This window comes from Spinacia oleracea, chromosome 5 (assembly GCF_020520425.1).
Source record: "Spinacia oleracea cultivar Varoflay chromosome 5, BTI_SOV_V1, whole genome shotgun sequence".
Taxonomy (NCBI): domain Eukaryota; kingdom Viridiplantae; phylum Streptophyta; class Magnoliopsida; order Caryophyllales; family Amaranthaceae; genus Spinacia; species Spinacia oleracea.
The window spans coordinates 11479019-11495199 of NC_079491.1; the positions used below are offsets into that span (position 1 = coordinate 11479019).

The window sequence follows — 16181 nt, forward strand, 5'->3', positions numbered from 1 at the left end:
TTGTTACTAACTCCAATCAACCATTAAACTAATCCCCTGGTCCTCCTCCTCAGTCCGTAGAATAGGTTGCAGGTTCGAGTTCCTTTTCTCCCGTTTACAATTTATAATTTCTTTATGCCGTAAACTAGTCCCTCCCTCGTTTATACGATGATCGCTGGTTCAAATTCCTCCATGTTTTGTACTCTGTAATTTGTAATATCTTTGTGGCTCATTTGGATATTAAAAAAAATAAAAAAAATATCAACCATTAAACTAATTTTTAAATAAAATTAAAAAAAATGGAAAAAGAAAAAACTTTATTCCATTTACTTTTTAGGAAACTACAATACGAAGCCAACCATCTAACACTTTTCTTTTTCCATTTTGTTGACCACCCACAATTTAGTTCCTTGTTTGGTATGTTACTCATATATTTTGCTAACAATTTCTTTTTATTTCTTGTAAAAGAACAAACAAAATTCTCTTAGTTTTTTCATCCATGAAATTTCATCTTCAATAAGTATAACCAAGAAGGTTAACTGGGTAAGAAGGAGACGACAACGACGACAACAAAGAAGAGGAGGAGGAAGAAGAAGTAAAATTGAGATATTTGATTGATCATGGTAGAAGAAGATTATGAAAAACTGGTTTATCATAGTTGCATGATTCCTCTATCATTTATCATCTTGCTTATATTTTCAGGTACCCGTTCAAGTCTTACTCATTTTTTTAACAAAACCCTGTACGGATTTTGTTTTATATTGTTCTTTTTTTTTTTTTGTAAAGAGGTGTGAATTTCAAGAAAGATTTTTTGACAACATTATTAATGAAATGATTATTGGTGTAATGAATGGCAATGATTAGGCACAATCAACAAGGCAGATGCTCAGACAGAGGGAACAACAGAGAGGGACAGAGATATTTTGCTGAGTCTGAAGTCATTTTTGGAAGAACATAACAAGATGAACAGAGGGAAATACACCCAGTGGAATCAGCTCAGTTCAGACTATTGTAATTGGTCTGGTATTGCCTGTGACCCGATCACTCGTCGAGTTACCGGAATCGATCTCTCGAAGAGCAGCCTTAATGGGGAGATATCAGGGAATTTTTCAGGATTGTCAGACCTCAGTTCTGTTGACTTGTCTGGGAATACCTTAAGTGTGATTCCTAGTGATTTGAGTGGGTGTAGAAGTCTTAAGTACCTTAATTTGTCACATAATACACTTAAAGGGGAGCTGAATTTAACTGGGTTGAGTAGTTTGGAGGTGTTGGATTTATCATTGAACAAAATAGAAGGTGAAATTCGGCCTAGTTTCCCTGCAATGTGCAGCAATTTGAGGGTGTTGAACATCTCTTCAAATAACTTTACAGGGTCTGTTGATGGGTGTTTTGATGGGTGCACAAAGTTGGAGTATGTTGATCTTAGTGCTAATATCTTTACTGGGCAAGTATGGCCTGGTTTTGCAAGAGTGAAGTCGTTCGACGTTGCGGAAAACAACTTTACTGGAATGATTTCACCCTGGTTGTTTGATGGAAATTGCAGTTTGGAGACTTTTGACTTGTCAGAAAATAATTTTACTGGAGATTTTCCTGGTGAAATTTCCAACTGTAAAAACCTGTCTACCTTGATCTTAGGTGGGAATAATTTCAGTGGGAGTGTTCCTGACACTCTTGGGTCGCTTTCGAGTCTACGAGTACTGATTCTTGGAGGGAATAACTTCACAAATCAGATACCAGAATCACTACTTCAGTGCAGGAATCTGAGGTTTCTGGATCTTAGCAGGAACAATCTCGGCAGTGAGGTACCGCCTATTCTTGGAAGATTTACACAGCTGCAAGTTCTGGTTCTGCATGCTAATTCCTTCAGTGGAGGGTTGAATTCTTCTGGGATTTTAAGATTGCCTAACATTCAAAGATTAGATCTCAGCTACAATAACTTTTCTGGTCATCTTCCAATTGAGGTTTCCAATATGGGTAATTTGCAGTTCCTAGATTTTGCACATAACAATTTTTTGGGTAAAATTCCTTCAGAATATGGCAGTCTTAATCAGCTTCTAGCCCTTGATATCTCCTTTAACAGATTGACAGGTTCAATCCCACCAAGTTTGGGGAAGTTAACTTCTCTTCTTTGGCTTATGCTCGCGAACAATTCCTTAACAGGTGAAATCCCACCTCAGTTGGGAAACTGCCGCAGTTTGTTATGGTTGAATTTAGCTAATAACAAACTTTATGGAAGACTCCCAAATGAACTGACAAACATTGGGAACAACCCTATGCCTACGTTCCTGTCAAATAGGCGAGGGAAACTTGTTCCAGGTTCAGGGGAGTGTTTGGCAATGAAGAGATGGATACCTGAAAACTACCCTCCTTTTAGTTTTGTGTATAGTTTGCTTACCAGAAAGAGTTGTAGAAGTATATGGGATAGGATACTAAAAGGGTATGGTCTTTTCCCAATTTGCATGCCTGGTTCAAAAGTTCAGACATTACAGATTTCGGGTTATCTTCAGCTGACAGGGAATCGATTTTCTGGTGAATTACCTCCTGATATTGGTAGGATGAAGAATTTTAGCATGCTGCATTTTGCTGATAATAACTTCAATGGTTCCTTACCCTCCAACATTGAGAAAATGTCCCTTGTTTTCCTAAATGTATCAAGGAACAATTTCTCAGGCACAATTCCTATGCAGATTGGAAACCTCAAGTGTTTGCAGGATCTTGATTTGTCATTGAACAACTTCTCAGGTATTTTTCCAACGAGCTTAAACGACTTGGGTGAGCTTAATAAGTTCAATGTTTCGTTCAACCCATTCATTTCCGGTGTTATCCCATCTACGGGGCAACTAGCAACATTCGAGAACAACTCTTACCTCGGTGACCCTCTATTAGTCCTTCCATCTTTTATCAACAACTCCACAAGCTCATCCAAGAATAACGAACGATCACACAAGATGGTTAGATCAGTTGCAAAGATAGCAACTTCTTTAGTCATTGCAATAATGATTCTTGTGTTGTTAATTTGTGGTTTGCTCTCAGTATTAGTCTTCAACTTGGTTAAATCCCCGTCAGAAAACACATCGGTATATCTTTTAAAAGACACAAAATCGCGGCATGAAAGTTCTTCTTGCACAAGCAGCTCTTCTTCACCATGGATGTCAGATGCCATCAAAGTCATTAGGCTCGACAAAACAGAATTCACACACTCTGATATCCTGAAAGCAACTGGTAACTTTTCAGAAGATAGAGAGATTGGAAGAGGAGGGTACGCGACAGTTTATAAAGGAGTTTTCGCAGATGGAAGAGTAGTAGCAGTGAAGAAGTTACAGAGAGGAGGCATTGAAGGGGAACGAGAATTCCGAGCAGAAATGGAAGTCCTTACGCAACACGGTGTAAACTGGCCTCACCCAAACCTTGTCAACCTCTATGGGTGGTGTCTTGATAAAGCTGATAAACTGCTGGTGTATGAGTATATGGAAGGGGGGACACTAGAGGATATCATCACAGACAGAACAAGGCTAACATGGAAAAGACGAGTTGAGATAGCAATCGATGTTACTCGTGCCTTAGTCTTCCTCCACCACGAGTGCTACCCTTCGATAGTCCATCGGGATGTGAAAGCAAGTAATGTGTTGTTAGACAGAAATGGAAAAGCTCGAGTAACAGATTTTGGCCTAGCAAGAATGGTTGATGCAGGGGAGACACATGTCACAACCACAGTGGCTGGGACTGTAGGGTATGTTGCACCTGAATACAGTCAAACATGGCAAGCAACAACTAAAGGCGATGTGTATAGCTTCGGGGTTTTAGCCATGGAGCTTGCAACAGGGAGGAGAGCGGTGGTTGATGGGGAGGAGGAGTGTTTGTTAGAGTGGGCAAGGAGGGTTCTTGGGAAAAATGAACGGCTAGGATTAGATCATTCGACGATTCCAGGACTCGTTGTAGGACCGGGGAAAAAACAAGGGGCATCAGAGATGGGTGAACTGTTAGGCATAGGAATCAAATGCACTGCAGAAGTACCTCAAGCGCGGCCTAATATGAAGGAGGTTCTGTCAATGTTGGTTAAAATCTTAGGTTATAAAGGAGATATATGTAAGGATTTAGATTATGTTTCTGTAGTTTGTGATGTATAGGACTTCAGTTTTGATTTTTAGAAACTGTCCATAATTTTCGGTTTTACTGTCAGATTAGATCACATACATACTTGAGGTAGACATAGGAGCACCTGTAATCATTCTTCTTGTACAAATTTTATTCATTGATTTCAAGAATAACACTAATAAACTGGAAGATTTTTTGATCTTCTTCTGTGTTCGCTTATACTTGGTATATGAACTTTTGTTGATAAATTCAGAGTTTTCCTTTGATGCAGTTCAGTTTTAATGTCAGAAACTCAGGAAGATATAGTTTAATTAGCTTTTTCTTTTGTTTATATTCCCTCCATCCCAGAATACTCGACCCGGTTTGACCGGCATAGAGTTTAAGGGACTTGAATTGACTTATTTAATTTAATAGGTACTATTTTAATGTAGTTAATGGGAGGTGGGTTAAGAGGTGGGGTTGGGAGAAAGTAGGTGTTGGATTTTTAATTATTTTTTGTATGGAGTAGGGGGTAGGTGGGTTAACAGGGATGGAGTGAGAAATAATATAATATTGTTAGAATATTTTCATTTTTAGAAACAGGTCAAGTATTAAGGGACGACCCGATAAAGAAAACAGGTCAAGTATTCCGGGACGGAGGGAGTACTTCATTTGAGATTTATATCATTTGAGATTCTTATCAAGCATGATTTATATACTTTAACCGGCTAAACTACTTTTTAAACGAAATATGCGGTAACTTTTATGTAAAACCGTCTTACAAAAACAAAGACCACCTTGTATAAAAGTTTGTAAGGAATTTGAATATCCAACAATCGGAAGAAAACACATATTGATCACCAAATTAATCATGCTTGATAAGAATTGGATCATAATTCCTCATTTTAATGACTCAGCTTCTGAACAGATTACTCTGGGAAATCATTCACATTTTACAAAACATGTTAAAGTCTTGTTTGACCAAGAACCGATCATAACATCAATTTCTCATTTACATTAATTTAATAATCAAGAATTCAAGATGTGTCTGAATGAGCAGGGCAATACAAATTACCAGACGGGAGAATTCGAACCTGTGACATAGTATGGTACAAACATTCTCCCTTGCATAAATTAAACGATTAGATCCAACAAATTACAGTACAAGAAACATTCATACTCCGTATACAGCAATTCAGCAGCATAATTTTAAATTAATCAACGTTTCTTCATCAATCCTTGAGCCAATTTGATATAATCACTAGCACCACCACCGCTAGAATGACCATTTCCACCGCCTTCGCCACCGTGATCTTGTTTCTTATTCAACAACCCTTGAGCCAATTTGATATAATCCCCAGCACCACCACTACCACCACCGCTAGAATGACCTGATCCACCACCTTCACCGCCATGATCTTGTTTCTTATTCAACAACCCTTGAGCCAATTTTATATATTCCCCATACCCACCACTTCCGCCATCACCTCCACCACTAGGATGCCCATGCTTCCCCTCACCGCTAGAATACCCATGCTTCCCCTCACCGCTAGAATGCCCATGCTTCCCCTCACCGCCGTCGTGGGAACCACCATAGGGCGCAGATGAATGCGTGGTAGTCGTAGTAGAGGTGTAAGAAGAGCCCGAAGAGGAATGAGATTGGGTTTGGGTTTGGGTAGAGTGATATTGATGAAGGTAAGTCTCAGCCTTACCAACATATTTACCATAGCTCTTCTCCTCAAGTTTTCCGTAGTGTTTGGCGGCTCCAAGAAGGTTTCCGGCGGCTCCGGCAACTTTAGCCTTGTCGATCTTTTCTTTATCGCGGGCTAACGCCGATTTGGCTGCGTCCGCCACTAGTTTGGCGCTTGACATGAGTTCAGATTTACTGGGGGTGTGGCCCTGGCTCTGGCCCGTGTGGGTGGTGGGCTTGCCTCTGGTGTAGTGTCCATCTTCCATGGGATCGGAGATAGGAGTTAGGATCGGAGGAGAGAGAATTTGAGAATGAATATTCAAAGTTTTATGCGGATGGGGTTGAATGAAGATTAATGGATTATTAATAGCGGACCATTACGCGGTGGCGGGGCGGTGGTAGAGCCGAGAGATTGTGCACGCTGTTTCGATACCCGTGACTTGTCAACGAGCCTTAACAAACAAGAAAAACTTTCACTAAATTTGAGAGTTTTTTTTTGTTTTTTTATAGTAAATTAATAAAGATATTTATGTTATTTGAATCATTCAATTTTTTAATCAAAGATTTTGAAATAAGTCGGGATTTGGTTCTGGATCCAATGCTTGTTATTTAGATGGATTTATGTAGACTTGATTGTGGTACGGGAGTTTATGATTAGTCTGTAATTATTAAAACAGCTCAGTATATACTCCAAAGGAAGAATTAGTTATTCCGTACATAGATAGTGAGCGACATGGTGAACTGAAAATTAACCGTATGACAGTCTTTTACAGAGAAATGGTAATGAGCTAGATAGCATAAATATTACGGAGTAGGAGATTATTTAACTATCCTATACGTCGTATACAGTTTTTAAAGGATGATTCATGCATGATCTTAGCTTATGTACCCATTTTGTTGTGACTCTTGCCATTTGATGGTAAATCAAGTTCTAAACCCATATCTTATTGATATCATTTTTTTATTTCAACCTCATATCAATGTGCAACCAAACACCCATTTACAAATTTGCAAAATCATAAAATGGCATTTTGGTAAATACTTTGAACTATTAATACCCCTACTCTCTCTTGATGATAATGATTATTTATTTCACTATTTTATGAATACCACTGCGTAATAAAATTATACCTTTAGACATATTGATGGCATTGTGATACCTTAAATGGTACAAAAATGTAGGTTAAAGGGTGCTTTGTACTTCCCCGTTCTTATTTAGTTTACACATTTCTTCAATCACACTTGCGAATGCATATTTTTTATCATTAATATTTTTAATTAAGTAAAAGAATAAATTATAATTAGTTGATATTTTGAAAATATTCATCAAGACAAATTTAACAAAATCTCATACGGAGTACTATATTTTACCTTATGCATAAATAACAAAATTTGGTCAAACCTGAATGTAAACACAGTGATAAAGTCAAATTGTGTCGAGGAAATAAAAACAGAAATATATCATTCCATTTAATGATCTAAGGCACCAAAAAGTCACCTAATGGTATCATGAATTGTACACTGTAATCCACCATTTAATGGTGCAACTAGTATTCGGGTTCGGGCGATGCCCCGAATTATTATATGTATAACAATTAACTATTATTTTTTTAGTGAAATTATGTTTGAATTCTTTTTTACATGATAATTATTTAATATTATATTAATAATAATTTTACAAAGATAACATGCAAAACGTTATAGCTCAATTGGATATGATAAAGCTCTTGTGTTTGAAATTGGAGGTCATATTTCTTATTTTTAAATGAAAGTGTATTGACGGCATAGAAAATTGGAGGTCGCAGGTTCGAATCTTATGCAAACCATATTTCTTATTTTTAAATGAAAGTGTATTGACGGCATAGACTTGTGGATTGAGGGGAGAGCGACATGTGGCATGTACACGTTTGTAGAAACGCAATTATTTGATTTTTGTACCTACTTAGGCCCTGTTTAATTCACCTTATTACTAGCTTATTTTAGATTTAATTAGATTAGATCAGAAAAATAAGTTCAGACCAGATCAGACCAAATGATTATTATTTTCATTGTTATTGTTATTGTTATTACATGTACGTAAGGTGAATAAATATTTTTTATTAAATACATTGAAATTAGAATCAATATAATATCCAATTTATCTAAGGTAATAAATATGAATATTATTAAATATGGATCAATTCTAGGTTTGTCGGAATGTAGAGGCCAAAGACTGTTACATCGTCAGATGCCATATTGAATTCCGATACACAGGACACAAAGTGTATGAGATACTTTTTTTTTTTTGTTTTTTTTTTTTTGAGTAAACGACCTTAGCCACTAGCTTTCATTAGCAAAAGAACAATAATCAGAAGTAATTACATCTTCAATCCTTCTTGGACAACACCCTACCCACACCCTCGTAGAGAACTCGAGTGGACTAAGATGAGCCATTGCATGAGCCGCTAAGTTGGCCTCTCTAAAAATATGACAAAATGAAATAACATAAAAAAGAACTAGCTATAACATTAATTTCCCGAGCTAGCATACCCATATAAGACCCATCATACCTCTTAGAATTTATTGAGTCAACTATTTGTAGACAGTCGCTCTCAACTATTACATTGAGAGTGTATGAAATACTGATTATTATAAACCCATTTTAGAGATACTGATTATTATAAACCCATTTTATATATCTGTTCAAGTTATTGCGTTATGTATGTTGTCTCTGTCTATGATTAGTTTTCCAGAAAATATTAGAGAGATGCACCAAGAAAGTATCTCCCTCTCTCACCTTTGACATTATAAATTGTTTTTTTGATTTATCTAAAGGATAATTTATCTTATTCATTTAAAATGTACAACATGAATACATTTTCCCTATTATGCAAAGAACAATCTTGTTACCATTTTCCACAAGTAGGATTACACAAGTTCTTAAACCATTAAACAAAGTTTTTGCGATATATTTGACATTGTTCTTGTCATCCACTCATTTCAAGGTACTCAAGATGTTTTCCCATGCTAAGAGTCACGTTACAAAAGATTAATGTGTAAGTCAAAAGTAAAAAAAAAAAAAAAATGATATGAAAAGAAGCTATTATATCTCGTGAGTGTGTTTACAAATACTCGAATGAATCGTCATTCTTATAAATAAGCTGTCTAGCCTTAATCCTAACATTTTTTTTATATTTCTAGAGTGTTCTACTTAAATTATATTCACACAGAGTCTTCTACCGACATATTTTCCTAATTCTCCAAACAAATCATAGCGTCACATACTCTAGAACCTTACTCTAGAACCTTTCAACAACGCAACAAATAAGTATAACCTCCCAGAGTATGCAACAAGGGAATATTTTGGACTCCTTCCTATCCCTACCTCTTATAACCTATAATAATTTCTAGTATTGAAAAAAAGACCCTTTTGAATTCTACTAAGCACCCCTAAGAAAATACTCCATCCATTTCGAAATAATGGGGATAATGTACCTTTTTACGCTTGTCAATGTAAATGTTTGGACATTAATATCTCTACTTTTATATTCGTAAAAATTATAAAAAGTTGATATTAAAGTATATATTTTTCCATTCCCATAAATCACAAATGATAGTCAAATTGAAATTTGTAAATAGTGTATAAAGTCAAAGTGTCCTTATTATTTCGAAACAAAGTAGTAAGGAGTTAATCGTGCCTTTGACACTTAAGTTCGCTGTGATGGACATGTGAGTTGGGCCACACCGGACCATATGATTTAAAATGTTGGGCCCGGCATATGGCATGGCCCTTGTGTGGTCCCCCTTTCAATCCAGCGATGATAGTTTGACATATGGGATACCGAGTGAACAATTGAACATCCCAGATTCTCAAACAGACGATGAATTCTAGGGAGCTCAAGTAGTAAGACTCAACTACTCCTCAGTCCTCAGTCCTCAGTTCCTCACTCCAGACTGATGCCAAAAAGCCTCTCCCAAAAATTGACCACCACATCCAATGCATAATAAAAGGCTGTAGTTCTTGGATTTATCACAGAAGTAAGAATCGGAATGTCTGTTTGATAGTCAGTAACAGAGGAACGGCTTTCGTAGGGGGTAAAGAATTCGAAAATTGGTTAATTTGACATGCGTTTGAAAATTTTGAAGAAATGGCAATCCGAGCTGACAGAAGGAGACATTTCATGTCAGTAGAGTTTGCTATGCAAAGAGAGATGGAATACAGACAAAAGCTGGATAACAAAGGTTCCGGCCAAACCCAGGTACTAGAGGTAGTTGTTTAATTCTATTCATATTTTATAAAATCTTTACATTTACTTCTCGGTTTGGTTTTAGTTGTCACGTTGATTGTGTAACTAATTCGGCAACAAGGTAGATTTGTGTCTGTTGGGGAAGGGGGTAGTATTCTAATGGAAACATTAAGTTTCTACATACATCTAGTGATCTAGTCTTTGTAATTTTAACCGATTTGGGGTTTAAGTGTTCAACTAATTGAAGTTACCTGTAATTGTAAGAAGTGTTTGGTAAACTCCTTACATAAACTTATTTACTCAAATTTATAAGAAATTACTTTTGATTCTGAATTGAACTTGATAGCCCTTATCTGAACTATTTTAGACTCAAAATGAATTAAAAGATGAGGCAAATTGAAAAGTTGGTAAATGGATATGTTTTCTTCTCTAATTTGATGCTAATTTGGCATAGCTGATCAACGAGCAAGATATTGACCAGCCTTGTACTTTTGATATAGTGAGCTGATTCTGATATACTGATGTGAGGAGACTGTTGCAGTTACAACTAACAGCAACTGTACCTCCTGTCTTACAAGTTGTGGCATAAGCATGTTTAAGATATCACATATTGTTAATTCTATAAATTCGTGTACTAATTGTGTTGTCGCGAGGGGCCGAGGAAGGGTAAGTCGTCTAGTGCTCTTAGAACCCGATGTCACTTGGCTGCTACAATCTGAAAATAAATTTACTCAAGGGCTTGTTCGTGTTCTTAGTCGTTTGAACATAGTTTTCTTGAACTTCTGCTAGTTATTCAGATACTATTTGGGTACTCAGTAGTTTCTGAGGTTCGTGTTCTTGTTCTCTTGCACATAGTTTCCTTGAACTTCTGCTAGTTATTCAGAGTATTTAGGTACTCAGTAGTTTCTAAGCTTCGGGTTCTTATTCTTTTGCACATAGTTTTCTTGAACTTCTGCTAGTTATCAGTGTATTTAGCCACTCAGTTGGTGTAGGTACCAAGACCAACCTCAAGCCAAGATCCAAGGGCTACACCTCGGACAAATTTGAATCTGCATTCAGCTAACAGACCTGTTCACATTCCTGAGAATCCCGGTTCAGTACCACTTACAAGGCCTCCTTTGTACCCATGTCCAGCCCCGTATTCAAGACCAAGTCCAAGTTCAGGCCCATCGCGTTCTACACCTCTTCCAGTTGGAATTTTCACATGCAAAATCTGTCAGCTTGACTGCAAAACTGGGTTCAATCTGTTGTCACACTATCAGGGTCAAAAGCACAGGGCCAAAGTGGGAGGGGTGAGGCCTGCGAAGGGGAAGGAAGTTTCTAATTCCGGTGGAACAATGCAGCGAGAAAATGAGAAACGGCCCTACTGTGATGTGTGTGGGATCTGGTGCACTGACGAGTACAATTACAGGCTGCACTTCAGCTGCACAAACCACATTCTCAAACAGTATGACTGGCTCATGAAAAAAAGGATGCGCTTGTAACACTCTATGATTATATCAAACAGTTGTTGCACACTAATAATGCCATTTTAGGCCGGGGGACTTCGAATTTAGTAACATAACGTTTGTTGTTCATCGTTTTCTCGTGATTTTTATCCAGCAAAGTTATTTTGTTGCTGTTGAGGATGTAACAGAAATCAAGTGTCCTGTCATATGCACAGATGTTCTTTCCAGGATACTAGTTATTGTATGGTTATTGTACAATATGGGGATATTTATGTTTTGTAATAATTTTCCTGCCTTCAGCATTTTACCAGGAATGTTTTAAACCACCCCCCCTCCCTCTAAATGTTTTTCTGTACTTGTTTTGGTCCAATATGTGTGATTAGTTTGGTTATGTAACAGGTTGATAAAAATTATCATGACAGTCAAGTTTTCCACTAAAGTCCAAATCCATACACTGAAAAGACCAGAATATCCTCAAAACTGTACCATAAAATATGAGAAAGCCACTAAAGCTGCTCATGTCTGGAGCCAGCTTAATATCCCTCCCAAAATTCCCATCATACACAGTCAATATTCAGCATACTGTGATTTCCATTTCAGAATTGCAATACAAAATTCCATTAAAGGTAAGAATTTCTTAGTAACTTCATATCTTCTATCATTTCAATTGATTTTTACCAAGGAAAATGTGTGCTACTTGCATTAAAGTTATCAACTTTTTTACAGTGATACCTCAAAATCACTGTTTTTTTTATGGGTTTTTTTTTTTTTGTTTTTGTTTTTCAATCTTCTCTTTTGGTTTGGTAGTGGTTGAATCCGCATGTCCTCAAAAGTTAAAGCTTATGAGCTTTTTTTTTTGCCAAAAATGTAGTGTAGAAGAAAAAAGGTGGCATTTTTAGGTTGTTCCAGTGAAATTATTGGAGGAATATGTCTATTTTTAGTAAAAATGGATGAATTATTGCAGGGTAGTAGAGAGAAAAAAAATGGCAGCTGACAGGAAAAGCTATGTGATGTCAGTAGAGTTTGCAATGAGAAGAGAGATGGCTTACCGGAAAAAGTTGAATGGTGAAGGAGGGTCTAGTAGTACTAACATTTGTGCCAGGAATGATCGGGATCCTCTGCCTATTCAGGTAACAAATTATTCTGCTCACCCCGGAATTAATAGTCGCGTTGGTAGTGTAATTTGAACTAGTTATATGACCACGGAATTTGGGATTGAGGGAGAAGTAACCTGCCCTAGCTACTTGGGTTTTGTGATATTTGCCTAAATAAAGCATTAAACTTAGTAAATTGGTATGCTCCGAGGAAAAAGTAGGGATTTCCTTATGTTAGATTATACTTGAAAATAGAAGCAATAAAATGTGCTATTGTGCTTAGTACTTAATTAACAAGGGTTATACATAGGTTTCGCCTGTCACTGGTTGTTTAACATCTCTAAACCATTAAGGCCTTAAAAATATTTGAATGTCTATCAGACATATCCATATTACTTGTCCAGATTTTTTTTTAATGTTAAATACTTGTTTAATAGAGGTTTTGTTTTAATGCGGATTAGTATATGTGACTATTAATTAATATCGCGAATGAAGTTTTGGCATACATTTGATGTACAAGTATGCTTCTGGGCTAAGAGGTTGGTTTGCATCTAATTGAAACTTGTATTAATGACCGAGAGTCCGAGAGAAGATTGAATTAGAGTGCATTTCAGAGTTTATCATGGATCATTTAGTGATTTAGGGTTGATAAGAAATCATCGATTCTTCGAGAAACGGATTTAGCAACTCAAACTCATTACTAGATCAAATTTTCTGGTTACTTAGCATGTTTATTTTTGTTTATTTTTTTGAGGGGATACTTAGCATGTTTGTTAGGCTTAATTAGTAAGCTAACTCAGATTTTTGGTGGAGTATTAAACAGGTGATAGCACCAACTTCTAGCCATGCTCCAAGGGAAATCCTACAGCCTACCCAATATTCAAGTCCAGCTCTGACTGTGCGGCCCATGTACAATCCTACCCCACGCCCATATTATGCGCCTAGACCAGTGCAAACTCCACTGCAAAGTCCCAACTCGCAGCATAATGAACTGACTACCAGGTCAACACCACTTGTGAGGCCACCTCTGATTCAAAGCCAACGTTCAAGACCAGGTGCAGCTCATCAGTTAGCTCGTAAGAAGAGGAAGAAGCCACTTCAAGAGGAAGATTACTTCTGCGAGCTCTGTGAAATTGACTGCACTAGTGAGTTCAATCTCAGGATGCACTTCAATGGTCAGAAGCACAAGGCCAAAAAGCGAGAGGCAAACAGTAAGAAAGTGTCTGAAAGTGGAGTGTCACAGTGGGGTACAAGACAACATAAATACTGTGATTTGTGTAGGATTTGGTGCACAGATGAGAGCTCTTTCAGACTGCATCTTGATGGAAAGAACCATATACTCAAACTCCATGCTGCTGAGAAAAAAAACTAATCTGTGATTGGTTTTTATCAATACTTAGTAATTTGATATGGTATTAGAACATACGGAGTATAATATACACCAGGTAAGTAGTATAGTGTTGCATCATTTCCAGTTGTTAAAATGCCGTTTAGTGCATATTGGAAGCCTATTTTTATTGAAACAAAAGGTTAACTGTCAGAATCTGAATTAAGGCACCATGTCTCTTTACGTTTTGTTTTGTTTTGTTTTGCACCATGTTTTGGTTGAAATCAGTAACTAGTCCAGTAGGCACTAGGAAAACATCCATGATCACACATATATATTTTTTTAAAGAGCTTAGCCTTTAACTGTCAACGAGCAAATGGCCTAATTAGTAATCAAGTTTTCAGGAGTTATAGGTTGGTCTCGGTGATTTGTGAATGGTGCCATATCTTGGTGTAATTTCATGTACTTGGTAATTTCCCCCTTTCCGGAAGGCACTAGAAAAGCTTGCATTTTTCAGTGAGTCTAGTACGAGGAGGACAAAGGATGCCTCTGAGGCTCTGAAGTCTGAACTCACACAGTTAACATGGGACATAGAAGGGGAAGAAGTTTCTATAGTACTAAGTAATAAAGGAAATGCCAATATTAGCCTACAGATTCCTCCATCAGAATATATATGTGCCCTCTTTGTCTTCCCACATTCCCCATCAGATTATTCTTCTGTATTTTCTGTTTCTGACAACATTTTGGCAACCGGAAAAATGGGTAGTGAAAGGGGTAGTTATAAAATGGGAGTGGATATTGCGGTGATGAGGGAGATGGCTTATCGCCAACAGTTAGAGTTGATGGAGCTGATCAAGAGAAATGAATTCAAACAAGTCTCTGCACCTCCTAATGTAAGAAACCTTTGTTTTAAGAACACTGAAAATTTACATGACTATACTGGTTACATTACTGAATACTGATTAATTGCTTTTCTATGTATGTCTGCAGCAAACTTCTTTACCAGCTTCAAAGCCAAATTCAGAGAAAAGATCAAGCCAAATTCCAAAACCGAGGCCCAAGCTAAGCGAGAATTCATCGCCTATTTCAAGTCAAAAGCCAGGCCCTTCGTTCTCAGGAACAAAGCCGAAAACACTGATGATCCCGGTCTCACTCCCGCCTCGAGGCCCAAGTTCAGTCCCAAGGCCCATTTTCTCATCTCAGACACGGCCAAAGTCAGTCCCAAGGCCCATTTTCTCATCTCAGGCACACCCAAAGTCAGTCCAAAGGCCCATTTTCTCATTTAAGACAGCCCCAAAGTCAGTCCCAAGACCCTTTTTCTCATCTCAGGCAGGCCTAAGTTCAGTCCCCAGGCACGTTTTCTCATCTCCGGCAGGCCGAATAAGCTCAGCCCCCCGATCCATCCTTTCATCTCAGACAGGCCCAAGGCTAAAATCAGTGATAGCAGGCCCACGTCCATTAATGCCTCAAAGCCCACGTCCATCACTTACGTGGCAAAAGCCATCACACATTGGCCCGAATACAAGTCCAAGGCCCGTTTTACTCCCGCCTCCCCCTCCTATAGGACAGAGGTTCAAGCCCGCTCCAGGCTTAGGCTACAAAAGAAAAGAGGCACCTACTCCTACTCATCAACTTCAGGTTCAGGCTAATCATAATGATGGTAAGGTGAGGAAGTTGTTCTGTGAAGTGTGTGATGTGCAGTGCGCTTCTTTTCCTAACCTTCAGATGCATCTCATGGGTCAAAAACACAAAGCTCAAGTGAAGAAAGGCAAGGGAGTTGGGCAAACAAGCTCGGAAATCGAGACAAGGAAGTACTGTGACTTGTGTGATACATGGTGCATGAATGAGTTTTCTATGAAACAACATGTTAGTGGCAGGAGTCACATCCTCAAACTTCATGCTGCTCAGAGGAAGAATTGATTATGTTAGTGACTACTAGTACTTGTTCTTGTTATGTTGAGTTTGGTTAATTTTAAGAGTTATGAGATTAATGCTTCTTGATTTTCTGTTAACTCTAAACCCCTACTGCTTTTGAAGTTCGTAGTTTTTTTTTTATTAATATAGAATTATCTTACATTTTCTCGAATATTATTCCAGTGGTTTAAGATGTCCGAAAAAGGTCATCACATTTTCCAGAAGTAAGTCTATGTAGACATAACTAATACAATACCTCGTACAATTTTGGTAACATAAAAGTTAAATCGTCAATTATAAATGTTGGAACAATGTGACTACTAGTGTATTTACAGAGTAAGTAATCTCAAACGGAGGCTTCACGGGCTAAAAATGCGTGTGGGTATTGCACTACGGCCTTCAAATCCATAAGCACCAAACTAAAAGGTC

General features: G+C 37.6%; 3 protein-coding genes across 8 annotated transcripts; 2 read left to right on the top strand and 1 right to left on the bottom strand.

Moving 5' to 3' along the window:
• Positions 1-337: 337 nt before the first annotated feature.
• On the top strand, positions 338-4273 carry LOC110799818 (probable LRR receptor-like serine/threonine-protein kinase At1g74360). Its single transcript, XM_022005089.2, has 2 exons — positions 338-681; positions 844-4273. The coding sequence occupies exons 1-2, from the start codon at positions 600-602 to the stop codon at positions 4104-4106; spliced, it is 3345 nt and encodes a 1114-aa protein (XP_021860781.1). The 5' UTR covers positions 338-599; the 3' UTR covers positions 4107-4273.
• Positions 4274-5048: 775 nt separating this feature from the next.
• On the bottom strand, positions 5049-6239 carry LOC110799828 (nodulin-related protein 1). The gene has a single exon (XM_022005096.2). It carries the CDS (start codon positions 6007-6009, stop codon positions 5272-5274), a length of 738 nt encoding a protein of 245 aa, XP_021860788.2. The 5' UTR covers positions 6010-6239; the 3' UTR covers positions 5049-5271.
• Positions 6240-9565: 3326 nt separating this feature from the next.
• LOC110798824 (leucine-rich repeat extensin-like protein 5) lies at positions 9566-15924 on the top strand. Of its 6 annotated transcripts, none has more exons than XM_056828579.1 (5): positions 9566-9981; positions 10953-12043; positions 12382-12547; positions 13335-14731; positions 14829-15924. In XM_056828579.1, the coding sequence occupies exons 4-5, from the start codon at positions 14597-14599 to the stop codon at positions 15756-15758; spliced, it is 1065 nt and encodes a 354-aa protein (XP_056684557.1). In that variant the 5' UTR covers positions 9566-9981; positions 10953-12043; positions 12382-12547; positions 13335-14596; the 3' UTR covers positions 15759-15924. The 6 variants fall into 6 exon arrangements, with proteins under 6 accessions (XP_056684557.1, XP_056684556.1, XP_021859718.2 ...); XM_056828578.1 differs by having other exon boundaries at positions 9567-9990; positions 10962-12043; XM_022004026.2 differs by having other exon boundaries at positions 9569-9981; positions 10962-12043.
• The last annotated feature ends 257 nt before the right edge of the window (positions 15925-16181 follow it).